Raw genomic sequence first — 27,900 nt, 5'->3', positions numbered from 1 at the left:
AAGACTTTACTATTTTTATATACTCCATCCCTCTTGTAAAAAAGATCAATATTCCATTTACCTTCCTAGTTACTTGCTGTATCTGCATGCTAACCTTTTGTGATTCATGTACGAGGGCACTCAGATTTTTATGTACCAAAGTGGATAATTTATATTTATTTAGAGATACAGCACTGAAACAGGCCCTTCGGCCCACCGAGTCTGTGCCGACCAACAACCACCCATTTATACTAACCCTGCAGTAATCTCATATTCCCTACCACCTACCTATACTAGGGGCAATTTACAATGGCCAATTTACCTATCAACTTGGCTGTGGGAGGAAACCGGAGCACCCGGCAAAAACCCACGCGGGCACAGGGAGAACTTGCAAACTCCGCACAGGCAGTACCCAGAATTGAACCCGGGTCCCTGGAGCTGTGAGGCTGTGGTGCTAACCACTGCACCACCCCTAATAACCTCACATTTTCCTACATTATACCCCCATCTGCCAAATTTTTGCCCACTCGCTTTTTTTTATTCTTTCATGGGATGTGGGATCATCGCTGGCAAGGCCAGCATTGTTGCCCGTCCTTAATTGCCCTTGACAACTGAGTGGCTTGCTATGATATTTCAGAGGACAGTTAAGAGTCAACCACATTGCTGAGAGTCTGGAGTCATATGTAGGCCAGACCAGGTAAGGATGGCAGATTCTTTCCCTAAGGGGCATTGGTGAACCAGATTGTTGTAAAAACCAATCGATGATAGCTTCTTGGCACCATCACTGAGATTCGCCTTCAATTCCAGATATTAATTAATTGAATTTAAATTCCACCAGTTGCCATGGTGGGATTTGAACATGTCCCCAGGGCATTAGCCTGGGCCTCTGGATTACTAACTTAGTGACATTACCACTATGCCATCGTCACTTAACCTATCGAGATCCCTTTCCCACATTATCAAATTTGGCTTTAATACACTCTGTCCCTTTATTCAAGTCATTAATGTAGTTTGTAAATAGTTGAGGCCCCAGCACTGATACCTGTCGTACCCCACTAGTTGCAGTTTGCCAACTGGAAAATGACCCATTTGTCCTGACTCTGTTTCCTGTTAGTTAACCAGTCCTCTCTCCATGCTAATATATTACCCCAATACCATGAGCTTTTATCTTGTGTAGTAGCCTTTTATGTGGCACCTTTATCGAATGCCTTTGGCAATCCAATTACGCTACATTTACTGGTTGCCCTTTATCCACCCTGCTTGTTAGATCCTCAAAGAACTCTAATAAATTTGACAAACAGGATTTTACTTTCATAAAACTGTGAGTCTGCTTGATTGTATTATGATTTTCTAAATGTCCTGCAGAGGTTCTGGTCCGATCCCAGTTCCTCATAAAAATTGTATTGAATTTTACTTTGATGTGTCAAAGTGGAACTGTGGTATATTGAGTATTGTTGCTCAACTTCATTGTGCTCCTGGTTTTCTAAGCTCCTTCTGGAGATGCACCTGTATTGTTAAAACTGACCCGGTTTTTCCCAGGACAAATGTTGTAATAACCTCCTGTATTATTATCTAGCATTGGTCTGCTGCTGTTTTACTCTCCAACTGGAGACCAGGGCATGCAGCATCATTTACTTTCTATGTCTTTGTTTGAATTTGGAAGCCATCTATGTACGTAATATACGAACATACGAATTGGGAGCAGGAGTAGGCCACTTGGCCCCTCGGGCATACTCTGCCATTCAATAATATCATGGCAGATCTGATTGTAGCCTCAACACCACATTCCTACCTACCCCCAATAACCTTTCACCCCCTTGCTTATCAAGAAGCTATCTACCCCTGCCTTAAAAATATTCAAAGACTCTGTTTCCTTTTGAGGAAGAGAGTTCCAAAGACACAAGACCCTCGGGCAGCGCAGTGGTTAGCACCGCAGCCTCACAGCTCCAGGGACCCGGGTTCGATTCTGGGTACTGCCTGTGTGGAGTTTGCAAGTTCTCGCTGTGACCGCGTGGGTTTTCGCCAGGTGCTCCGGTTTCCTCCCACAGCCAAAGACTTGCAGGTGATAGGTAAATTGGCCATTGTAAATTGCCCCTAGTGTAGGCAGGTTGTAGGGAATATGGGATTACTGTAGGGTTAGTATAAATGGGTGGTTGTTGGTCGGCACAGACTCAGTGGGTTGAAGGGCCTGTTTCAGTGCTGTATCTCTAAATAAAAAAATAAAGTAAAAAAAATTTCCTCATCTGTCTTAAATGGGCAACCCCTTTATTTTTAAACAGTTACCCCTAGTTCTGGATTCTCACACAAGAGGAAAACATCCTTTTCACATCCACCCTGTCAAGACCCCTCAGGATCTTATGTTTCAATCAAGTCACCTCTTGCTCTTCTAAACTCCAGCAGATACAAGCCCTGCCTGTCCAACCTTTCCTCGTAAGACAACCCGCCCATCCCAGGTGCTAGTCTAATAAAGCTTCTCTGAACTGCTTCCAACGCATTTACATCCTTCCTTAAGGAATCCTGTACTGTACACAGTACTCCAGATGTGGTCTCACCAATGCCCTGTATAGCTGAAGCATAACCTACTTTTTATATTCAATTTCCCTCTCAATAAATGATCACATTCTGTTAGCTTTCCGAATTACGTGCTGTACCTGCATATTAACCTTTTGCGATTCATGCACTCGGACACTCAGGTCCCTCTGCATCTCAGAGCTCTGCAATCTCATCATTTAGATAATATGCTTCTTTTTTATTCTTCCTGCCAAAATGGATAATTTCGCATTTTCCCATATTATACTCCATTTGCCAGATCTTTGCCCACTCACTTAGGCTATCTATATCCCTTTGTCGCCTCCTTTTGTCCTCTTCACAACTTACTTTCCTGTCTATCTTTGTGTCATCAACAAATTTAGCAACCATACCTTTGGTCTCCCCATCCAAGTCATTTTTATAAATTGTAAAAAGTTGAGGCTCCAGCACTGATCCCTGTGGCACACCACTCATTACATCTTGCAAACCAGAAAATGACTCATTTATCCCTACTCTCTGTTTCCTGTTAGCTAGCCAATCTTCTATCCATGCCAATATGTTACCCCCTAAACCATGACCTTTTATTTTCCACAATAACCTTTGAGGCACCTTATCAGATATGGCCTTCTGGAAATCTAAGTACAGTACGTCCACCGGTTCCCCTTTATCCGCAGCACATCTTACTACTTAAAGAACTCTAATAAATTGGATAAACATGATTTCTCTTTCATAAACCATGTTGACTCTGTCTGATTACCTTGAATTTTTTTTAATGCCCTGCTATAACTTTAATAACTCTAAAATTTTCCCTATGACAGATGTTAAGCTAACTGGCCTGTAGCTTTCTGTCTCCCACCCTTTTTGAATAAAGGAGTTACGTTGGCTATTTTCCAATCTAATGGAACCTTCCCCAAATCGAGGGAATTTTGGAAAATCAAACTCAACACATCAACCATTTCAGTAGCCACTTCTTTTAAGACCCTAGGATGAAGTCCATCAGGACCCGGGGACTTGTCAGCCCGCAGCTCCAATAATTTGTTGAGTACCAGTTCCCTGGTGATTGTAATTTTCTTGAGTTCCTCCCTGCCATCCATTTCCTGATTTCCAGCTATTTCTGGGATGTTACTTGTATCCTCTATGGTGAAGACCAATGCAAAATACCTGTTCAATTCATCTGCCATCTCCTTGTTTTCCCTTAATTTCCCAGATTCACTTTCTATAGGACCCAATGCTCACTTTGTTAACTCTTTTTTTTCTTTTTAAAATATCTATAGAAATTCTTACTATCTTTATATTTCTCGCCAGCTTTCTCTCATACTGTAATTTTCCCCTGCTTATTAATCTTTGTTATTCTTTGCTGTTTTTTTATATTCTGTCCAATCTTCTGGCCAACCACCCATCTTTGCAGAATTATATGCTTTTTCTTTAGGTTTGATACTATCTTTAACTTTTTAGTTAACCACGGATGGTGGGTCCTTCCTTTGGAATTTTTCTTTCTCGGAATGTATCTATTCTGTATATTCTGAAATATCCCCTTAAATGTCTGCCACTGCATCTCTATTGATCTATCCTGTAACCTACTTTGCTAGTTCACTTTTGCTAGCTCTGCTTTCATGTCCTCATAATAGCCCGTGTTTAAGTTTAAAATTCTCGTCTTAGTCTCACTCTTCTCCCTCAAACTGAATGTAAAATTCTATCATATTATGATCATTGCTGCCTTGGGACGCCTTCACCATGAGGTCACTAATTAATCCTATCTCGTTGCACAGTACCATGTCTAGTACAGCCTGCTCTCTGGTTGGTTCCTGTACGTGCTGTTCTAAGAAACTATCCCGAAAACATTCTATGAACTCCTCATCTAGGCTACCTTTGCCCATCTGATTTTTCCAATCTATATGTAGATTAAAATCCCCCATAATTATCGCTGTACCTTTCTGACAAGCACCCATTATTTCTTCTTTTAAACCCCATCCTATCGTGTCGTTACTGTTAGGAGGCCTGTCACACTCCCACAAGTGACTTCTTGCTGTCATCTCGACCCAAACCACTTCTACATCCTGGTTTCCTGAACTTGGGTCATCCCTCTCTATTGTGCTAATATCATCTTTAGTTAACCGAACCACCCATCCATCTTTTCCTAGCTCCCTGTCTTTCCTAAATGTCATGTACCCTTCAATATTCAGTTCCCAGTCTATGCCATCCTGCAGCCATGTCTCTGTAATGGCTATCAGATCGCACTTATTTATTTCTACATACGCTATCAATTCATCTGTTTTGCTTCAAATGCTATGTGCATTCAGATACAGAGCTTTTAGTTTTGTCCTTTTATCATTTTTGTAACCTCTAGCCTTGTCTGCTGATTTACTCTCAGATTTGTACTCACTGTCCCTTTCCTGTTACACTCTTTATCTTTTCCCATATTAATACCTTTCTCTCTTGCCTTGCCTGTACTCTCTTTGATTTACCACATCTTCCCAAATTTGATCTCTTGCCCCCACTATTTAGTTTAAAACCCTCTCTACTTCCCTAGTTATGCGACTCGCTAGAGCACTGCTCCCAGCATGGTTCTGGGGTAGACCGTCCCAACGGTACAGCCCCCACTTTTCTCAGTACTAGTGTCAGTGCCCCACGAACCGGAACCCACATCTACCACACCAGTCTTTGAGCCAGCCATTCATTTCTCCAGTCTTATATGCCTTACTCCAATTTGCACATGGCTCAGGTAATAATCCTGAGATTATTACCTTTTGAGGTTTTGCTTCTTAATTTGGTGCCTAGCTCCTGATACTGACTATGCAGAACCTCCTTCCATGTCCTGCCTGTGTCATTGGTACCTGCATGGACCTCGACAACTGGATTTTCCCCCCTCCCACTGTAAATTCCTCTCCAGCCCGAACAGATGTTCCAAACCCTGGCACCAAGCAGGCAATGCAGCCTTCTGGACATTTGCTCTTCGCTGCAGAGAGCAGTGTCAGTCCCCCTCACTATACTGTTCCCTACTACCACTACTTTCCTTTTTGGTCCTTCCCCAACCCCCGCCCCCCCAAACTTGAACAGCTTCCTGTACCATGGTGCCATGGTCAGTCTGTTCATCCACACTACAGCCCTTGCAGTTGTCCATACAATCTGCAAGAACCTTGAACTTGTTGCTCAGTTGCAAGGGCTGAGGCTCCTCCACTGTCACCTTCTCTATCCCCTTACCTGGCTGACTTGCAGTTACACCTTTCTGTCTCTGGCCACTGACCAAAACAGATGACCCTGTCCTAAGGGCTATGACTGCCTTCTGGAACAAAGTATCCAGGTAACTTCCCACTCCCTGATGCATCGCAGTGTCTGCAGCTCAGCCTCCAGCTCAATGACTGAACTGAAGCTCCTAAAGCCGCAGACACTTACCACAGATGTGGTTGCCATGGATTGCCAGGGCATCCAGGAGCTCCCACTTACTGCAGCTGTGACACATCACCTGTCCTGCTTTCTTTATTGTATTAATTTATTTCCTTAATTTATAGTTCCCTCCTTTCCAAACTCCCTCACTTGCCAAACTCTCTGCTTCATGCTTCTGTGCCCTCCAACAACAGACAAGTAGCACTGAGAGTCCCCTGAATTTATACTCTCTGAAAACAATGCTCTGCTAGAACTCAGACCAGATTAAGCTAGCAACCTACTTAACTGGCTCTAGCTACTCTGAGAGCTCATATACTCCTGTTCAAAACTGTAAGAAACCTAACTTGCCTCCTAATTTAAACAGTAATTTCAATTAATTGCTAAATGTAAACTAAACAAAAAAAATTGACTTCAGAGAGATTAACGCTTAATATTCACTCACTTACCAAACTCCCTTTTTCACAGTCTGTGCCTTCCAGCAGCAGACTCAGTGCAGACGAGTGCAAACTGTGTTCCTCCCTCTTTCGTGAATAATCCACCAGTGGAGTCCCAGTACTGAGACCAGTCTGTTCTGACTTCCTTTCTCACACTGACAAGGAGTCAGAGAGCAGAAAAGGAGAGGCTTGAGTAGGAGTGTAATCGCAGCAGGAGGCCTGCAGCAGAAACCCCGATGTATCAAAATTTTTGGCCAATATCTTTAATTTCATTGTAGAGCAATTCCACTGCATATCTATTTGTTAAAGTTGTTATTCTGATCATATTAAATTATTGGTATCAACTTGAGTAACATTTTAAAGTGAATATTTTTCAAAATCATCTGAAAATAGGGCGTCACTCATGCTAAGATATTGTAGAGACGAAAAGCTATTATGGTAGATGCTATAAAAGATCAGTACCTAATCCTGAAGGAGCATTGAGTCCATTGAGCACATCTTAAATCAGTTTTGGTTTAGTTATAAAGAAATGGTACTGTACTGAACAAACGGATGGCATGCTGTTGGGGTTGATATGGCAGGGAGAGGGGGGTTGTTGGTGCATGGTAGAAAAAAGCAAGTCATGGCACAGAAAATGTTTCTTTTAAATATACACTTCTACTGGATTCAGTATGAAGTTGAAGCCAGTTTGAAATGGCCTGTCAGACTTCTGTGTAACAGATCTGAAATTGGTTTAGGGATTATATGGACCGTCTCCTGGATGAAACTGAGAGCACAGCTTCCAGTTGTGCACCTTCACCTCCTCCAACCACCTCGACCAGTAGCAGTAGTCAGACAGAGAGGGAAGATACCGCTGCAATAGGAAGTAACATGAATGGTGAGTTGTGCATTAACTTTTTGTCTTGTCTTGTTTTAAGACTCAGTCCTTTGATTATGTATTGGGATATGAAATTGCTATGCATTGCTTTTACTGTTAACTTTCTGTCATCTTAAAACACTTGCAATCTGAAAGCTATCAGATATGTTTATTCCCTTCACTGTCCTGAAGTCATTTTTTTTTAAAGGATCAATATTTTCTTCAGTATACGACACTTTAGTTGCCTATATTTTAGCAGTATAATCTCAGCGAGTATACTATGCAGATAGTAGCTAAGCAGGAGATATCATCAAATGCTGTCCTTCATTGAGCTTGCATCTTAAAATCAGTTTATTTTGTCTCAAGCTACTTGGGTCATTTTCTGGACTCCTTTTGTGTTCCTATTTCCATGCTGGAGAATTACCAGGTGAAGGACTATCTTTTGCTTCATTTTCCTTTAACTGTGCTCTTACTAATTTGGAGTGTATCTGCATTTGTTTTCATGCCCGAGACCATGACTGATAAGTTGACCAGAAACAATGAAATGTCTGAGGATTACATTTTGAAGTTGGCTGAACATAGCAGAAGGTTTTTTGAAAATATTAAACGCCTGCATGAATAGTTGAGTAGAAATCAATACTTATTTTGTTTTCAGATATTTAACTCTCGTGTACAGATGTCCTTGCAGTTATTGGCATTTTACTGAGTGTACGTATACTAAGGATTGCCTCCACCAAACATCAGATGTATACAAAAGAAATTCAGTACCCTGCCCATAGTGCCCAGTGCCTTGATCTAAGGTATAATCTTCAGGAAATATATTGTCTTGGTAGCATCAAGATGTTCTTACTGTTAGGATCTAAAACCAGACATTGTTCCCACGTATTAAAATCACGAGATCAGTCGAGGAGTAACATTGGTGTAATAACAAGTCACCAGAAGTCCTATGCCATACCCAATTACCTGAATACATGGAATATGATTCTGATAACTTCATTGTTTCCATCACATTACATGGTTATCATGTGAAACACATTATTGGTGAGGTTTATTTTTGTGCAGTCTGGTTTTCATGTGAACTATATCATGATATGAACTCTGATGTAAAATTTTTGATCTTGAATTTTAAACAACCACTGTGATACCTGCTTTTGTTTCTAAATATTTGGATATCCAACTCTAAATAATCCAATTGGGGTAGAGGACATTTTATCTCATGGTTGTGATGTTAAAATCATAGAAAAATACTGCACAGATCAGTCCATTCAAGCCCATCAAGCCTACACTGGTGTTTTGATACAGGAGGTGCCTAATCTCAACCCATTCTCCTGTTTGCTGCCTATTACCTTTTTAATATTTCTGTTTTCATAGAGTATTCATAATTCCAAAAAGAATGTAGGGAAGTATTTCTCCAGAGGTTGGTTACAATTATGAGTGCCCTCACGTTATTATCGTGCTGACCAATCCATCACTATTAACCCTTCATAATATTAAATGTCTATCAGTTTGTGCTTAATCTTCTCAGCTCTTGAAGCTGAAGCATCCCTGGAGTGAAAAACCTAAAATTTGGTTTACTGATGGTTTCCTGATATTTGTCAGAAGTGAGGGGAGATCCAAGGTTTAGCCCTGGGTGGAGGTTGTTGGGGGGGTGCGGTGGTCCTGTGTCTGGCAGCATTGATTTGTGACTTTGAGAGATCTGTGTAAATAGTGATTTGGGTGCTTTTTTGATTTGATTCCTTGACACTCATACAAATGCACCTGCTCATTCCTCCTTCCTATTCTATAATTATAACAAAATGTTAGTAACTAAGCATGTGAATGTTCAAAGTTTAAACATTTTCGCTTATCTTGTTTAACATGGCAGAGCAAACTCAAATTAAGATCAGGAAAATCAGTGCGTACGTCTGCCTGATAGCTGTACGTAATTAGAATAGATATATTTTCCAACATAACAGATGATAACTAGAGGCTGTTATAACTTGCAGTATAACATAGGTAATAATCAGTTGGTAATTAGAAGCTGTTTAAAATTCAACAGAATCTTGTAACTTACATTAAATATTGCTCTTTGCATGCTGTTAGTGTCACCTATATTCAATTTGACAGCATTTTTAGGCCTTTCCTGCAAGCTGACTCTTCCTCAAAGTGCAGTGCTTTAATAAAAATTACCATTGTGTGTAAATGAACAAAAGAAGATAAAAGATGGCTTACTCGAATGTGCTGTCCTTCCTTGCCTGAATGTGCTGCTCTCCTGCATACCAAGGTTCTTACTGTCTTGCTCTGGATCTCTCTGGGTTCAGGGAAGTATGATGGAGTTTTCTTTTGATGTAAATCCTGGGGGCTTTTTTTTTTTAATTAGGTGAGTAACCTATAGCTATGTAAACATTAAAAAGTGAATTTGATATGTTTTTGAATGGAAAGCAATGTTTTGATTTTTGCAAAACGCTAACTTGATTTCAGTCAATTACGACCGAGGCGGGAGAAGTGCACTGTTTGTTCTCGTTCCACTTCTCCAAGGGTCACAACATATATTTAAATTTTTTCCCACTTAATGATACGGTCAATCATAGACTCATTTTATCCCAGAATAAAACATACCAACCAGGTTCCTTAAGCAACAAAATTATCAGTTTGTTATAAAACAAGTCTTAGCCAGTAATGAAGTAAAGCATAAACACACAGATTGAAATATTAAAGTTCCCTTTTTACCTTAGCCTCTCACTCACTCTCACACACAGGTTAACTGGAAAAATAAAGGGATTTGAGTTTTAGAGCTCTATTACAAAAAAAAAAGATACTTGGGTTAAATATGTCCTCTCTTTTGGTTTGGAGTCCCAAATGCATATAGACAACTGTCTTTAGGATCTTCCTAGAACAGTCCTTTACAGGCGACATTGAAGGTCAGTTTGGGTAGGCTTCCAGGAAATGCAGCAATAGAGGTTTCCGACACGGTGGAGGAATGCAGTCATGTTTCGGTCTGCTTCTTGCTTTACAGCTCCTTGAGAGATGGAAAACTGGCAGGCTTTTTCCAATCTGTTGGAACAGACTGGGTTGGGGTGGTCTGTTCTTCTTGGCAAGTCTTCTCCGACTGCTTTTCAAACCACTGTTCATCCCCAACTGTCTGAAAACAATTCAAAGTGAAACCCAAAACATTCCAGAAGTCAAGCCTCTTGATCTCTCTAAATCTTGACCTTTCACTTCTCTGTAAACATCTTCTCCAAGTCAAAAACAACCCCTGCTGGGTAATTATTTGAAAACAGATGCCTTCCAGTAACTGTTTGTTTTCAAAGCCACACCTCTCAGTGCCCCTGGTAAAAACCCATCCAATTGAGTCTTTTTCAGTTTTAAACACAAATTCTCAAAATTTAACAAAAATGGAAGCACTCATAACACAATGGTGGAGGTGCAGACATTGTATCATAAGATGTGGGAATGGTCACCTAGTGGTACTTTGAAGTGTAATCTTAAGGATCAGCATCCTAAAGCATGCTGTAACTTATGGTACACGGATGATAGTGTTATTCAAAAAATGGACTTTGATGCATAGTGTGTTAAATTTATTTTCACTAGAATGGTGGAACAAGTCACTGCCATAGATGAGTTGTAATTTGGGCTGTTTTAATGAACCATTTCGTCTTGCAGTCATCTCGCCACACTTCTGTGGACCTCGCATCCCCTGTGAATCAGAAGCTGCACCCCTGCAGTTTTCTGCTCCTGCAGTGATGCCTATCCTTTTGGACTCTGAATCATAGAGCGCTAGTGCCTACTGCACTTCAGTTCTTTCCAGCCCATTGTCGAAAACAGTTCCAGCAACAAGCCATGCCCAAGCTAGGCTTAGATTCTGAATTAATTAACCCGATTTATATAGATATTCAGCAAGAAATATGTAGACAAAACAGCACAGATTATGGACAATGATAGCAATAAGGGGCCTAATCGTTTAAAGGTCTCGTTGACTCAATAGTGAATGTAGTCAGTCCATTTTACCAAGTTAGAACACAATCAAGTGCACTCACTTTCTCCTCTTTCCCAACCCTCCAAACAGACTAAAATGTCCCTTATGCCTAGAATGCATGTCAACTTCCAGATCGACAAAATACTGCATACTGATTTTTTCAAACATGATGTGTAATAGTTCTTCTGGTAGTCCCCTTTTCAAGCTTAATGATCCCTGGGATGAAGGGTGATCAGTCACCTTGAATTAACATATTCTTTGGAATCTGAAAATAGCAGAATGAGGTGGCCATCTTGGACCTTCCCAAGCCTCATTTTGATTTATTCAACACAATTTAGACACAAAGCTTGATCTATCACTACCCACCTTAATACAGTGACTTTTATGGAGTTTGAGAACAAAACTGATATCAAATATACATTTATTGGGCAGTGTGTTTACAAATAAAATTCATTTTACTGTAAAAGTTGGATTTTATAGCATTTCCCCTTGAATCTAGAACATTTGCATAAAATCAAATAAGTAAAATCCTGTTCAAATATATTTAAAAGCAGATAAGGAGTAAAGAGAGCTCCAGTTGTCTTATCAAAGTTTTTAATAAAGATAACAAATATTCATCCATCCCTACCTAGAAAACTAGCTAAAGCTGACCAAAATAATCAGTAAAACTTGCAAATATGAATCAGAGCCCTGAATTCAAATATATTACGCTTAAACTATAATGATACAAGAGGTTATAACCTAATGTGTGGGTATAAAGCCAACATTGCTTCAAGTACACTAAACATGAAGGAGGATGGAAGAATTGAACACACCAGCTTTATTTTCTTGAAGCAGTGCTCTTCTCATCCTTCCTCTAGCCCACCAAAACATTCATGCTACTAGTTGAGTGCATGGTACAGCTTTGCCCTTTTTAAATTTTTCATGTTTTTGTATTCTACACTCAAAAATTATACACTTGAATGAGGTGCAATGTTAAAACAATTTTTGTTTTGTCTTTTGAAAAATATTTGCAGGTAATAGAATGAAGAGCCAACTGAAATCTTTTTGTTATATCTGATGCAGGGACAAATGCTAATGGTCCAGCTGAAACATCAGATCAGTGGCACGATTATGGTGAAATCAAGGGATTGAACTACAATGGACCTGTCAATAATTCTGCAGTTTCTGGGCATGCAAAAATGAGCACAAATGGCTGTGAGAAAGATGATGATTTGTGCGATGTCAAATTGATAAATGCACAGAATGAAGATGACGAGTCTGAATCAAGTTGTGAAAGACCAGCTAAGAGACTAAAAGCTGATAATGACTCTGGAAATGAAAGAAACAATGCAAGCATTTCAGAAGCAAGCCTACACCTGAAATCTGAAGACTCTGAGAATTTGGCTGTTCTGACTGACTCATCGAGACACCAGATGCCTGTTGAATTGGATGTTCAACAAATCTAATGAACATATAATAACCCAGCTTTGGTCTTGAGGCATATTTTAAACAAAACCTGATTAATTGGGTTGGTTTGTATAAATTTGGTCATTGACATCAGTGATGTCTTTTTTTATATATATATCTATATATATTAATATATATATTAATATATATATGTTAATTCTTCTGACTATCTGGGCTCAAAATACATTTTATATTTTTGCCAGATTTCTACATAGAATTTGGAGAGAATTTTTTGAATAAGTACTCAAGTTTCCTTGCAGTCCTTTTCTGTAAAACTTGTACAGTTCCCTGATTTGTACAGTTGCTGAGCTTTATTGTGGAGGGCGAAAGAAATAATAAATATACCAAGAATCTAATTATGTCTGACTCATTCCATTTTGGTACAACTTTTTTAAATTATTAAAATGATGGAATGCTTAAAATATTTGAGGTAGTGGTTTTACACTGTCTGGAGCTGTGATGGGGTTTATCGGGTTTGCAGTCTTTACAAGACTGTAATTGATTGAAGCTTTTGTATGCTATTCTATCACTGCAGCAAAAATTTCAGCTTGAATATAAAACTTTGTCCCTCTATTGCTGAGTCATAGTTCTGATGAAATGTTGCATTTTCTTGATATTTTTGATAAGACTTGCCTACAACATGTTGAAGATGCATGTTACAAAATGAAATTGTGCAAAAACTGAGCTGATATTTTTCATTAAAAAAGTGAATCTTTTAATTTTGTTCTTCTCAGGATTCCTATTAAGTTTATTCTGTATTAATATTTTAAATTTATTTCTGCAATTGATTTTTATGGGGAGGTTTAAGTGAAAGTTCAATCTGAGAATCAGCAAGGTGGAAATAAAAAGACTTGGACTTCTATAGCACCTTTTCATGACTTCAGGATGTACCAAAGTGCTTTGCAGCCAATTAAGTAGTTTTGAAGTGTAGTCACAGTTGTAGGGAAATGCAGGTAAATCTTGAATAAACCAGCAGTAACCATGATGCATTCATTTTGCACTATATTCACTAAGCCAGCATTATTTCAAGGAGCAAGCAGATTAAGTGGATAGATGCTATGAAGAAAATCCTAAACAGTGGCCAATGGATAGTATGACATTTATGCCTCCACTTAAATTCTACAATAAAAATACTTAAACAGATACTGCTGTCTGGACAAATTAAATAGGGTTCTGATCTACAGTCCATAGAAAGTTCTGGAAAATGTTTGCATCTGTTGGCTGCTCCATAATTTTGCAATTCAGAGAGGGTAACCTATTCAGCCAGAGGATCGAGAAAGTCAGACTGCAGCCTTTGCAGGGGTGGAAGATTGAAAACAATGGGATAAAAATCAGGTACGATCCACCACAAATGATCTTTGGCAAATAACACTCAAAGCAGTTAAGGTGAAAATTAACTCCCCTGTCTAATTGTAACTGCTCATTTCCAATGCTTCTATCTGTGACATTCAAGCATTGTGAGGGCTTCTTCACTTGCAGGTTCCAAAGTCTAGGTGCTCTTGGAATGTGATCACATGATGTCTACCAGCTCACTTGAAGCCTTTTGTGACTGCTGAACACTGTAGGGCATTGTCTGCCTAATTGAAATGTAATACTATGCATGTTTTTTAAAATTTGATTGGATCATTTGTCTTGTAGTAGTGCCCTTCTAAAGGAAGGGAGGTTGTATTTATCCTACTAGCATTAGGCTTATGTCCAAGGCTACTCTTGACCCACACCATAATAGCACTGGCTGCTTCCTGTTCCCTTCACCTATATAATCCAGATTTTTTAATTTGTTCATGGAAAGTAGGCATCATTGGCAAGACCAGCATTTGTTGCCCTTGAGAAGGTGTTGGTGAGCTACCTTCTTGAACCACTGTGTTGTAGGTACACCCACAGTGCTGTTAGTGAGGAAGTTCCAGGATTTTGGCCCTGTGACAGTGTAGGAACAGTGCTTTATTTGCAAGTTAGGATGGTGAGTGACTTGGGGGTGGGGGAGGAAACATGCAGGTGGTGCTGTTTCTGTGTGCTTGCTGCCCTTGTTTTAGGTGGTGGAGGTCATGGGTGTGGAAGGTGCTGTTGAAGAATCTTTAGCAAGTTGCTGCAGTGCATCTTGCAGATGGTACAGACTGCAGCCATGGTGCACAGATGGATGGGTGTTTTCATAGATGGTGTTGAGCTTCTCCATTGTTGCTGGAGCTACACTCATCCAAGCAAGTGGGAGTATTCCATCAAACTCCTGACTTGTGCCTTGTACATGGACAGGCTTTGGGTGGGAGGAGATGAGTTATGTGCTGCAGAAGTCTAGCCTCTGACCTGCTCTTGTAGTCACAGTATTTATATGGTTGATCTAGTTATGGTTCTGGTCATACAGTTGCATGTCAAGGGCAGATGATTAGATTCTCCCTCGTTGGAGATCTCATTTCTTGGCACGTATCACCCTAAGCCTGAATGTTGTGCAAGTCCTGCTGCACACAGGGACAGAGTGCTTCATTGTCTGAGGAGTAATAAATGGGACTGAACATTAAGCATCTGTGAACATCCCCACTTCTGACCTTAATGGAGTCATTGAGGAAGCAGCTGAAGCTGGTTAGGCAGAGGACACTGCCCTGAGGAACTCCTGAGTGATGTCCTGGGGCTGAACATAAAAACACAAGAAATAGGAGTAGAGCATATGGCCTATCGTGCCTGCACTGCCATTCAAAATGATCATGGCTGATCCTAGGATTCAACTCCATTTTCCCACCCACTTGCCATATACCTTGATTCCCTCAGAGGCCAAAAATCTCTATCCCAGCCTTAAATATATTCAACACTGGAGCATCGACAATGCTCTGGGGTAGAGAATTCCAAAGATTCACAAACCTTTGAGTGAAGTAATTTCTCCTCTTCAGTCCTAAGTGAGCAGCCCCTTATCCTGAGACTACCTCCATGTTTTAGATTCCCCAGCCAGTGGAAATAAGCTTTATATCTACCCTGTGAAGCTCCTTCATGATCTTGAATGTTTTAGTGAGATCACCTCTCATTCTTCTAAACTGCAGTAAATACAGGCCCAATTTACTCAGCCTCTCATCATAGGACAACCCTCTCATCCCAGGGACCAATGTAATGAACCTTTGCTGCACCGCCTCTAATGCAAGTATATCCTTTCTTAAATATGGACGCACACAGTACTCCAAATGTGGTCTCGCCAAAACCCTGTACAATTGTAGCAATACTTCCGTACTCCAGTCCCCTTGCAATAAAGACCAACATGTCATTTGCCTTCCTAATTGCTTGCTGTACTTACATGTAAACTTTCTATGTTCCTTATACACGCGCACCCAAGTCTCTTTGAACAGCAACACTTGCCAGTTGCACACCTTTTAAAAAATATTCTGCTTTTCAATTCTTATGACCAAAGTGAATAACTTCACACTGCCCTACATTTTACTCCATCTGCCATCTTGTTGCCCACTCACTTAACCTATCCATAACACTTTGCAGCTAATGTCTTACCCACAGCTTACCTTTCCACCTATGTTTACATCAGCAGCAAACTTAAATACATTACTCTCTGTCTCTTCATCAATACAGAGTGTAAATAGCTGATGCTCCAGTACTGATCCTTGCGACACTCCACTATTCACTGCCTGCCAACTTGAAAATACCCCATTTATGCCCACTCATTGCTTCCTGTCTGTTAACCAATCGTCTATCCATGCTAATATATTACCCTCAACTCCATGAGCCCTTATCTTGCCCATTAACCTTTTGTGTGTCACCTTATCGAATGCCTTTTGGAAATCCAGTATACTACATCTACTGGTTCCCCTTTATCTACACTTCTAGTTGCATCCTCAAAAACCTAATAAATTTGTCAAACAGGATTTCCCTTTTGGAAAACCATGTTGACTTGTTTTAATCATACCGTGCTTTTCTAAGTGCATTGTTAAGACTTTCTTAAGAATAGATTCCAGCATTTTTCCAATTACACTCTCCCTCCTTTCTTGAAAAGTGGTGCAACATTTGCCAACTTCCAATCTGATAGGTTTGGGAACGATCCTAAGGAATTTTGGAAAATCATAGCTAGCGGATCCAATATCTTTGCAGCTTTCTCTTTTAGAATCTTCGGGTGAAACCATCAGCTCATGGAGATTTGTCAGATTTTAGTCCCTTAAGTTTTTCCAATACTACTTTTCTGCTGATATGAATTTCCTTAATTCCCTCATCTTTATAGCCCCTAGGTTACTATTTCTGGTACAGAACTTGTGTTTTCTACTGTGAAGACAGACACACATTATTTGTTCAATGCCTCTGCCATTTCCTCATTCCACATGATAATTTCTCCTGTCTGCTGCTAAGGGATCAACATTTACTTTAGCTACTCTCTTCCTTTTGATAAACCTATAAAAACAGATTGCAAGAGCTTTTATATTACTGACTGGTTTACTCATATTCTATTTTTTCCTTTATCAACTTTTTGGTGGCCTTCTGCCGGTTTCTAAAACACTCCTAATCCTCAGACTTGCTACTTGTTGCAACATTGTAAGCCTTTTCTTTTAATCTAATTCTATCGTCTTCCTGAGTGAGCCATGGATGGGTCCTTCACACTGAGCTTTTGTTTTTCAATGGAATGTATTTTTACTCGCGCCCAACCCGACCCGAGCCCAACCCGGGTAATTTAGAAATCCAAAGAGAGAGGTCAGGGCATTGGAGCAGAATAGTGATGTGGGTAACTCACAACAGAATGGGACAGGAAGGGACAGAAAGTTTAACAAAAATTGTACATTGGCAAATAAGGTCATTGCAGGAATAGAGGTAAAAAAATGAAATTAAAGTTCTTTTATCTGAATGCACAAAGCATTGCTACTAAGATAGATGAACTAGTGGCACAAATAGAGGTAAATGATCTAGATCTAATTGCCATTACCGAGACATGATTACAAAGAGATCAAGGTTGGAAAATGAATATTCCAGGGTACATAATATTTTGGAGCGATAGAGCAGCAAAGGAGGAGGAGTAGCCCTGATCGTAATTGATGACATAAGGACATTAATAAGGGATCTGGCCTCAGAAGATCATGAAGCAGAATCAGTTTGGGTGGAAATTAGGAACAGCAGGAGTCTGCTAGGAGTAGTATAAAGCCCCCCCCCCCCCCACCCCACCCCTCAATAGTAGTTATTATTGGGCAGAATATTAAATGTGAAATTATTGGAGCATGTAAAAAAGGTAATGTATTAATTGTGGGGGACTTTAATCTGCATATAGACTGGGACAATCAAATCGCTTTTGTGACAGTTTCTTGGAACAATTCATTGTAGAACTGACTAAGGATAAAGCTATCTTTCATCTCGTATTATGTAATGAAGCAGGGTTAATAAGCAATGTTATAGTAAAAGATCCGCTGGGAAATAGTGATCATAATACCATTGAATTCCATGTTTAGTTTGAAAGTGACACATTTCAATCACAAACAAGAATCTTAATCAAAGCCAATTACGAAGGTATGAGGGAAGAACTGGTGGAGGTTAATTGGGTAAATAGACTGGAAGGTATGGTGGTAAATGAACAGTGGGAAACATTTAAAGAAACAACTCAAAGGGTTCAACAAAAGTACATTCCACTCAAAACAAAAACTTGTCAAAGAAGACCTATCTGTGGCTCACTCAGGAAGTTAAGGACAGCATTAGATTAAAAGAAAAGGGCTACAATGTTAGCAAAAAAAGTAGCGTCGGAGGATTGGGAGTGTTTTAGAAACCAAACGGCCACCAAAAAAGTTGATAAAAGGTGGGGGGGGGGGAAGAATGAGAGTAAACTAGCCGGCAGTATAAAAATAAATTGTAAGAGCTTTTACAAGTACATATAAAGGAAGAGAGTAGCTAAAGTAGACGTTGGTCCCTTAGAGGCAGAGACAGGAGAAATCATCATGGGGAATGAGGAAATGGCAGAGGCGTTGAACAAATATTGTGTGTCTGCCTTCACAGTAGAAGACACAAGTTCCATACCAGAAACAGGCAGTAACCTGGGTCTAAAATGTGAGGAAATTAAGGATATTGATATCAGCCAAGTAAAAGTATTGGAGAAACTTGGACTAAAATCTGACAAGTCCCCGGGACCAGATGGCCTACATCCTAGGGTTCTAAAAGAGATAGTGGATGCGCTGGCTATGATTTTCCAGAATTCCTTTGATTCAGGAATGGTCCTGTCAGATTGAAAGTTGGCAAATGTTACACTGTTTTTCAAGAAAGGAGGGAGAGAGAAAACAGGGAACTACAGGCCAGTTAGCCTAACATCAGTCATCAGGAAGATGCTGGAAACTATTATTAAAGAAATCTTAACATTGCACTTGGAAATCATAGTTTGATTTGTACAAGTCAGCATGGTTTCACTAAAGGGAGATCCTGTTTGACACATTTATTAGAATCTTTTTGTGGATGTAACTAGTAGGGTAGATGAAGGGGAACCAGTAGATGTAGTATACCTGGATTTTCAAAAGGCATTCGATAAGGTGCCACAGAAAAGATTAATAGGCAAGATAAGGGCTCATGGTATTGAAAGTAATATATTAGTGTGGATTAGTTAACAGACAGGAAGTAGAGAGTGATCATAAATGGGACATTTAAAAGTCGGCAGGCAGTGAATAGTGGGGTGCCACAAGGATCAGTGCTGGGGCCTCAGCTAATTACACTCTATATTAATGACTTGGACGAAGGCACAGAGTATTGTATCCAAGTTTGCTGATGATACAAAGCTCGGGTGGAAAGGTAAGCTGTGGAGAGGACGGAGAGAGGCTGCAGAGATATAGACAGGTTAAGTGAGTGGGCAACAAGATGGCAAATGGAGTATAATGTAGGGAAATGTGAAGTTGTTCACTTTGGTCATAAAAATAGAAAAGCAGAATATTTTTTAAAAGGAGTGAAACTAGTAAGTGTGAATGTTCAGAGAGACTTGGCGGTACTCGTACAAGGAACGCACAAAGTTAACAAGCAGGTGCAGCAGGCTATTAGGAAGGCAAATGGCATGTTGTCCTTTCTTGCAAGGGGATTGGAATACAGGAATAAAGAAGTCTAACTGAAATTGTACAGGGATTTGGTGAGACCGCACCTGGAATACTGTGTGCAGTTTTGGTCTCCACATTTAAGAGAAGATATACTTGCACCGGATGCAGTGCAGCAAAGGTTTACTAAATTGGTCCCTGGGATGAGGGGGATGTCCTATGATGAGAGGCTGAGTAAGTTGGGCCTATATTCTCTGGAATTTAGAAGAACGAGAGGCGATCTAATTGAGACATAGAAGATTCTGAAAGGGTTGAAGCTGAGATTGTTCCCACTGGCTAGGGAATCTAGAACACGGGGACGGAGACTTAGTATAAGGGACCAATCATTCAGGACTAAAATGAGGAGAAATTACTACACTCAATGGGTTGTGAATCTTTGGAATTCTCTACCCCAGAGGGTTGTGGATGCTTCATCATTGAATACGACATCAATACGAGCAGAATTTCTCACCCACAGCTGTTACAAAAATTTCTAAATTTACTTGTAACAGCCCTTCAAAACACTCCCACAGGGGATGCTGAGACCAAGTGGGCCCACATCAGAGACGCCATCTATGAGTCAGCTTTGACCACCTACGGCAAAAGTGCGAAGAGAAATACAGACTGGTTTCAATCTCATAATGAAGAGCTGGAACCTGTCATAGCCGCTAAGCGCATTGCACTGTTGAACTACAAGAAAGCCCCCAGCGATTTAACATCCGCAGCACTTAAAGCAGCCAGAAGCACTGCACAAAAAACAGCCAGGCGCTGCGCAAACGACTACTGGCAAAACCTATGCAGTCATATTCAGCTGGCCTCAGACACCGGAAACATCAGAGGAATGTATGATGGCATGAAGAGAGCTTTTGGGCCAACCATCAAGAAGATCGCCCCCCTCAAATCTAAATCAGGGGACATAATCACTGACCAACGCAAACAAATGGACCGCTGGGTTGAGCACTACCTAGAACTGTACTCCAGGGAGAATGCTGTCACTGAGACTGCCCTCAATGCAGCCCAGCCTCTACCAGTCATGGATGAGCTGGACATACAGCCAACCAAATCGGAACTCAGTGATGCCATTGATTCTCTAGCCAGCGGAAAAGCCCCTGGGAAGGACAGCATTACCCCTGAAATAATCAAGAGTGCCAAGCCTGCTATACTCTCAGCACTACATGAACTGCTTTGCCTGTGCTGGGACGAGGGAGCAGTACCACAGGACATGCGCGATGCCAATATCATCACCCTCTATAAAAACAAAGGTGACCGCGGTGACTGCAACAACTACCGTGGAATCTCCCTGCTCAGCATAGTGGGGAAAGTCTTTGCTCGAGTCGCGCTGAACAGGCTCCAGAAGCTGGCCGAGCTGGCTTTCATGCAGAGAGATCGACCGTTGACATGCTGTTCTCCCTTCGTCAGATACAGGAGAAATGCCGTGAACAACAGATGCCCCTCTACATTGCTTTCATTGACCTCACCAAAGCCTTTGACCTCGTCAGCAGACGTGGTCTCTTCAGACTACAAGAAAAGATCAGATGTCCACCAAAGCTACTAAGGATCATCACCTCATTCCATGACAATATGAAAGGCACAATTCAACATGGTGGCTCCTCATCAGAGCCCTTTCCTATCCTGAGTGGCGTGAAACAGGGCTGTGTTCTCGCACCCACACTTTTTGGGATTTTCTTCTCCCTGCTGCTTTCACATGCGTTCAAGTCCTCTGAAGAAGGAATTTTCCTCCACTCAAGATCAGGGGGCAGGTTGTTCAACCTTGCCCGTCTAAGAGCGAAGTCCAAAGTACGGAAAGTCCTCATCAGGGAACTCCTCTTTGCTGACGATGCTGCTTTAACATCTCACACTGAAGAGTGCCTGCAGAGTCTCATCGACAGGTTTGCGGCTGCCTGCAATGAATTTGGCCTAACCGTCAGCCTCAAGAAAACGAACATCATGGGGCAGGATGTCAGAAATGCTCCATCCATCAATATTGGCGACCACGCTCTGGAAGTGGTTCAAGAGTTCACCTACCTAGGCTCAACTATCACCAGTAACCTGTCTCTAGATGCAGAAATCAACAAGCGCATGGGAAAGGCTTCCACTGCTATGTCCAGACTGGCCAAGAGAGTGTGGGAAAATGGCGCACTGACACGGAACACAAAAGTCCGAGTGTATCAGGCCTGTGTCCTCAGTACCTTGCTCTATGGCAGCGAGGCCTGGACAACGTACGTCAGCCAAGAGCGACGTCTCAATTCATTCCATCTTCGCTGTCTCCGGAGAATACTTGGCATCAGGTGGCAGGACCGTATCTCCAACACAGAAGTCCTCGAGGCGGCCAACATCCCCAGCTTGTACACACTACTGAGTCAGCGGTGCTTGAGATGGCTTGGCCATGTGAGCCGCATGGAAGATGGCAGGATCCCCAAAGACACATTGTACAGCGAGTTCGCCACTGGTATCAGACCCACCGGCCGTCCACGTCTCCGCTTTAAAGACGTCTGCAAACGTGACATGAAATCCTGTGACATTGATCACAAGTCGTGGGAGTCAGTTGCCAGCGTTTGCCAGAGCTGGCGGGCAGCCATAAAGACAGGGCTAAAATGTGGCGAGTCGAAGAGACTTAGTAGTTGGCAGGAAAAAAGACAGAGGCGCAAGGGGAGAGCCAACTGTGCAACAGCCCCAACAAACAAATTTCTCTGCAGCACCTGTGGAAGAGCCTGTCACTCTAGAATTGGCCTTTATAGCCACTCCAGGCGCTGCTTCACAAACCACTGACCACCTCCAGGCGCGTATCCATTGTCTCTCGAGATAAGGAGGCCCAAAAGAACATTTAAGGCTGGGATAGAGATTTTTGGTCTCTCAAGGAATCAAGCGATTTAGGGAGTGGGCAAGAAAGTGGAATTGAAGCCCAAGATCAGCCATGATCGTATTGAATGGCAGAGCAGGTTCGATGGGCCATGTGGTCGACTGTTGCTCCTATATCATGTGTTGATGTGTACCTGTTTTTCTGTGACGTCAAACTTGGACTTTTCTCAGAACGCAGTTGGTCTGCTCTGGTGGCCTGGACTGGCTAGGAAAGCTCTTTTAACCTGCCTGCTGGTCCCGCTATCTCTCACTCGTTCCCACCGCCACTTTTTTTAAACTGCTCGCTAGTTCCATTCTTTCCTTCCAACCACTCTTTTAAACTGAGATGATTAGCTCCAACAACCCCAACCACCTTCCCATGCACTAGGTATGACTCCAGCCAGTAGGGACTCCCGCCCCAATTCCCACTGACTTTAATTTTACTGGGGCTCCTTGATGCCACACTCAGTCAAATGCTGCCTTGACGTCACCTCTAGAATTCAGCTCTTTTGCCCATGTTCAGACCGAGGCTGTAATGAAGTCTGGAGCTATAGGTAAATCCCGTTGAGACATGATAACTGGTAGCAGTTTTGCTTTGGCTTCTTGTCCTAAAGGACTTGCACTTGAGTCAATTAAAACACCCGAGTTTTAATTAGCTTACTACCTCAATTGCTTGCTTGATAACCTGGGCCAAGCACTTCACTCCTAAATGAGTCTCATCAATCCCAAAACACTTCCCTTCACCCGGTTGTCCAGGTAAATGAGCTTCTGCTTTGTGCACAGTTTCTCCAACCATTCATTTAGAACTGTTGATAAAGGGTCATCAACCTGAAACGTCATTTCTCTCTCCACAGATGCTGCCAGATCGACTGAGTATTTCCAACATTTTCCGTTTTTATTTCAGATTTCCAGCATCTGCAGTATTTTGCTTTTCTTTGTAAGGGATTTTGTTACATTAGGTGACTGGGGGAAGAGAAGCTGTCAGGTTACTCCCTATTCTTCAAACTTGTCCAAATTTAAAAGGGGTAACTTTCCCGAGACACGTGGATGGTACACCTACAAATAAGTAATTACAAGATTCAGCTTTGTCAGACCAGAATTGATCCAAACAGCCGTATTTCTACAAATAACTGAAAATCTTGTATTCACCCCTCTAGTTTTTTTCCCCTTACTCTATTTTTAGCTCCCCCCACTGTACTTCCTGTAACATTCACACTGACATTACAAAGGAACACAATCCTGGAGTCAGCTACACCTGACAGCAAGTCATTTTTCTGAAATACATGTGATTATTCATGACAAATGAGATTTAAAAAAATTATATATAACCCAAACATTAAGCAGCAATGCTGTGGAATTACTGTGATCACACGAAACCACTACAGTAATCTGTTTCTCTGAAGAAACAATCTTCACATACAGATTGCACCAAGTTGCTTTCTGCCATTATATATTTTACAAAAATTTTAAACCTCATCACTAATAGAATATAAACTATTTTATAAAGGAAGGAGGCCTATATGGACATAGGATAGGAAGACAGGAACAGGAGTAGGCCATTCAGCCCCTCGAGCCTGTCCCACCATTCAATGAGATCATGGCTGATCCACAGCCTAACTCCATATAGCTGTCTTTGGCCCATATCCCTTAATATCTTTGCTTAACAAAAATCAATCTATCTCAGATTTAAAATTAACAACTGTTCGAGCTTCAACTGCTGTTTGTGAGAGAGAGTTCCAAACCTCTACCACCCTTTGTGTGAAGAAGTGCTTCCTAACATCTCTCCTGAACGGTCTGCTCCTAATTTTTAGACTATGCCCCCTAGTTTTAGAATCTCCAACCAGTGGAAATAATTTATCTTTATCTAGCCTGTCCTTTCCTGTTAATATGTTGAAGACTTCAATCAGATCACCCCTTAACCTTCTAAATTCTAGCAAAAACTGGCCTAATTTGTGTAATCTCTCCTCATAACTTAACCCCTGTAGTCCAGGTATCATTCTTGTAAAACTACCTTGCACTCCCTCCAAGTCCAATAGATCCTTCCTAAGGTGTGGTGCCCAGAACTGCTCACCATACTCCAAGTGGGGTCTAACCAGGGTTTTGTACAGCTGCAGCATAACCTCTGTCTTTATACTCCAATCCTCTAGATATAAAGGCTAGCATTCCATTTGCCTTTTTGATTATTTTCTGCACTTGCTCATGGCATTTTAAAGATCTATGTGCCTGAACCCCCAAGTCTCTTTGAACATCCACTGTACTTAACCTCTTCCCATTTAGCAAGTACCCTGCTCCATCCTTTTTTGGTCCAAAATGGATAACCTCACACTTGCCCACATTGAAATCCATCTGCCACAGTTTTGCCCACTTACCTAGTCTGTCAATATCTCTTTGCAATTTTATGCTATCATCTAGACTGTCTACAATGCTGCCTAACTTTGTATTAACAGCAAATTTGGATATATGACTTACTAAGCCATCATCCAAGTCATTAATGAATGTGAATAATTGAGGCCCCAACACAGATCCCCGAGGGACAACACTAGTTACATCCTGCCAATCAGAATACTTACCCATTATCCCCACTCTCTGTCGCCTACCACTCAACCAACTTTCTAACCATGTCAATAATTTGCCCTCAACTCCATGGGCTTCTACTTTCATTAACAGTATCTTATGTGGGACTTTATCAAATGCCTTCTGGAAGTCCATATAAATAACATCCATAGACACTCCCCTGTCCACTACCTTAGTCACCACTTCAAAAAATTCAATGAGATTTGTCAGGCATGACCTTCCCGTCGTGAATGCATGCTGGCTGTACCTGATTAACTGAAAAATTTCTAGGTGTTCAGTCACCCTATCCTTGATTATAGACTCCAGCAACTTGCCCACCACAGATGCCAGGCTAACTGGTCTGTAACTTCCTTGGTTCCCCCTTCTTAAAAAGTGGAGTGACGTGTAACTTTCCAATCCAGAGGGACCACTCCTGAATCTAGGGAACTCTGAAAGACTATAGTTAGGGCATCTACAATGTACTCCCCTACTTCATTTAACACCCTCGGATGGAAACTATCAGGTCATAGGGATTTCTCACTCTTTAGTTCCATTAATTTCCTTGTTACTGATGATTTACTTATGTTAATTGTATTAAGTCCCTGTCCCCTATCGGCTATTAATTTTTTTGCAACTTCCGGCAAGTTATCCTCCTTTTCAACTGTAAATACTGAGGCAAAGTTCAACATGTCTGCCATCTCCCTATTATCAATGACAATATCTCCAGTTTCAGCTTTTAGTGGGCCTACATTGCTCTTGACCACCCGTTTTCCCTTTATGTAACTATAAAATTTCTTATTGATTTTGATGTCCCTTGAAAGTTTCCTTTCATAGTCTCTTTTAGTAGCTCTTATAAGCTGCTTTCTGACCTTTTGCTGGTCTTTGTATCAATCCTATTCCGCTGGATCTGTGCTGCATTTTGCATTTTTGTAAGCCATTTCTTTGTTTTATGCTATCCCTAATCTCTTTAGTTGTCCATGGTTGTTTTTTCTGTGAAGTGGAGCTTTTTCCTCTCAGGGGTATATACTCACTCTGTATTTCGTTAAATGTTTCTTTAAATATTCTCCACTGTTCTTCAGTCGTTTGACCCATTAACAGATCTACCCAGTTTACCGTGGACAGTCTCTGTCTCATCCCGGTAAAGTCAGCCTTACCCAAGTCTAAAATTCTCGTAGCTGATTCATGCTTTTCACTTTCAAACGCTACCTTGAATTCGATCATGGTGTGATCACTATTTGATAAATGTTCACGCACAGTTAGGCTACTAATTAAATTTGGCTCATTACTAAATCTAATATTGCCTGTCCCCTTGTTACATCTAGGACATATTGCTGTAGCAAACTATCCCGGACACATTCCAGAAATTCACTACCTTTCTGACAGGTGCTAGTCTGCCTCTCCCAATCTATGTGTAAGTTAAAATCCCCCATTAACACTACTCTGCCTTTGTTACACACTTGCCTAATTTGTGCATTTATACAATCTAACACCTCAGAACTGCTATCAGGAGGTCTATACACAACACCCATTACAGTTTTAGATCCTTTTCTGTTCCTCAGCTCCACCCATAAGGTCTCCACTGGATGCTTTCCCCTCATATCCTCCCTCACCAATGAGGTGATATTATTTCTAATCAGTAAGGCTACTCCACCCTCTGCCATTTTCCCTGTCCCTCCTGTAAACTTTAACCGGGTATATTTAGTTCCCAGTCCCGATCATCCTGCAGCCACATCTCCGCAATGGCCACATCAATTTTCCATTTGAATTTGCGCCTGCAGTTCATCTAGTTTATTTCCTACACTCCGTGCATTTGTATATAGAGCTCTTATTTGGGCTATACCCCCTAACCTGTCCCTCAGCACTGATGATTTATTCACCCGTTTATTATTTCTCTCTTCTGGTTTAACCAGTATACTTCTTGCAGTTTGGTAACAATCAGCCTCACCACTAACCTGCACTCCTACCTTCTTTAACTTCCTGTTTTTCCATGCAACTGAACCCTATCCCCCACTATTTAGTTTAAAGCCCTATCTGCAGCCCTAGTTATACGATTTGCCAGGACGCTGGTCCCAGCACGATTCAGGTGGAGCCCATCCCATCGGAACAGCTCCCTCCTTCCCCAGTACTGGTGCCAATGTCCCACGAATTCGAACCCATTTCTCCCACACCAACCTTTGAGCCATGCATTTACCTCTTTAATCTTATTGACCCTATGCCAATTTGCTCGAGGCTCAGGTAGTAATCCGGAGATTACCACCTTTTTGGTTCTGCTTTTTAATTTAGCCCCTAGCTGCTCATATTCCCTCAGCAGAACCTCTAACCTCGTTCTACCTATATCGTTGGTACCTATGTGGACCATGACAACTGGATCTTTCCCCTCCCACTCCAGGTTCCTCTGCAGCCCAGATGAGATATCCTGAACCCTGGCACCAGGTAGGCAACACAGCCTTCGGGACTCTCGATCCTGCCCACAGAGAACAGTGTCTATGCCCCTAACTATACTATCCCCAATTACGACCACATTTCTCTTTTCTCCCCCCACTTGACTGGCTCCCTGTACCACAGTGCTGTGGTCAGTTTGCTCATCCTCCCTGCAGTGTCTGTTATTGTCCACACAGGGAGCAAGAATCTCGAACCTGTTGGACAAGGACAATGGCTGAGGCTCCTGTAACACTACCTCCTGGATCCCTCTACCTGCCTCACTCATAGTCATACCCTCCTGTCCCTGACCACTGGCTGAATTCATGGCAGTTAATCTAAGGGGTGTGACTGCCTCCTGAAACACAGCGTCCAGGTAACTCTCCCCGTCCCTGATGTATCACAGTGTCCGAAGCTCAGACTCCAGCTCATCAACTCTGAGCCGGAATTCCTTGAGCAGCCAACACCTGCTACAGATGTGGTCACTAGGAACCACAATGGGGT

The 27,900-nt window shown here is 41.5% G+C and overlaps 1 protein-coding gene across 8 annotated transcripts in view; it reads left to right on the top strand.

Annotated features, from left to right (window-relative positions):
• The window catches only part of LOC137372885 (mesoderm induction early response protein 1-like), a 75,911-nt gene extending 62,606 nt beyond the window's left edge, over nucleotides 1–13,305 (top strand). For 4 of the 8 annotated variants that reach the window (XM_068037281.1, XM_068037282.1, XM_068037280.1 and 1 more), the window contains 2 exons: nucleotides 7,064–7,203; nucleotides 12,203–13,305. In XM_068037281.1, the coding sequence (XP_067893382.1) occupies nucleotides 7,064–7,203; nucleotides 12,203–12,585 (523 nt within the window). In that variant the 3' untranslated portion in view covers nucleotides 12,586–13,305. The other 4 variants (XR_010975517.1, XR_010975518.1, XM_068037284.1 and 1 more) reach the window with 4 other exon arrangements.
• The last annotated feature ends 14,595 nt before the right edge of the window (nucleotides 13,306–27,900 follow it).

The sequence above is a fragment of the Heterodontus francisci genome, chromosome 8, assembly GCF_036365525.1.
Source record: "Heterodontus francisci isolate sHetFra1 chromosome 8, sHetFra1.hap1, whole genome shotgun sequence".
Lineage (NCBI taxonomy): Eukaryota > Metazoa > Chordata > Chondrichthyes > Heterodontiformes > Heterodontidae > Heterodontus > Heterodontus francisci.
Note: the sequence above shows the minus strand (reverse complement) of the source record. Positions and strands in the feature narration are given on the sequence as shown.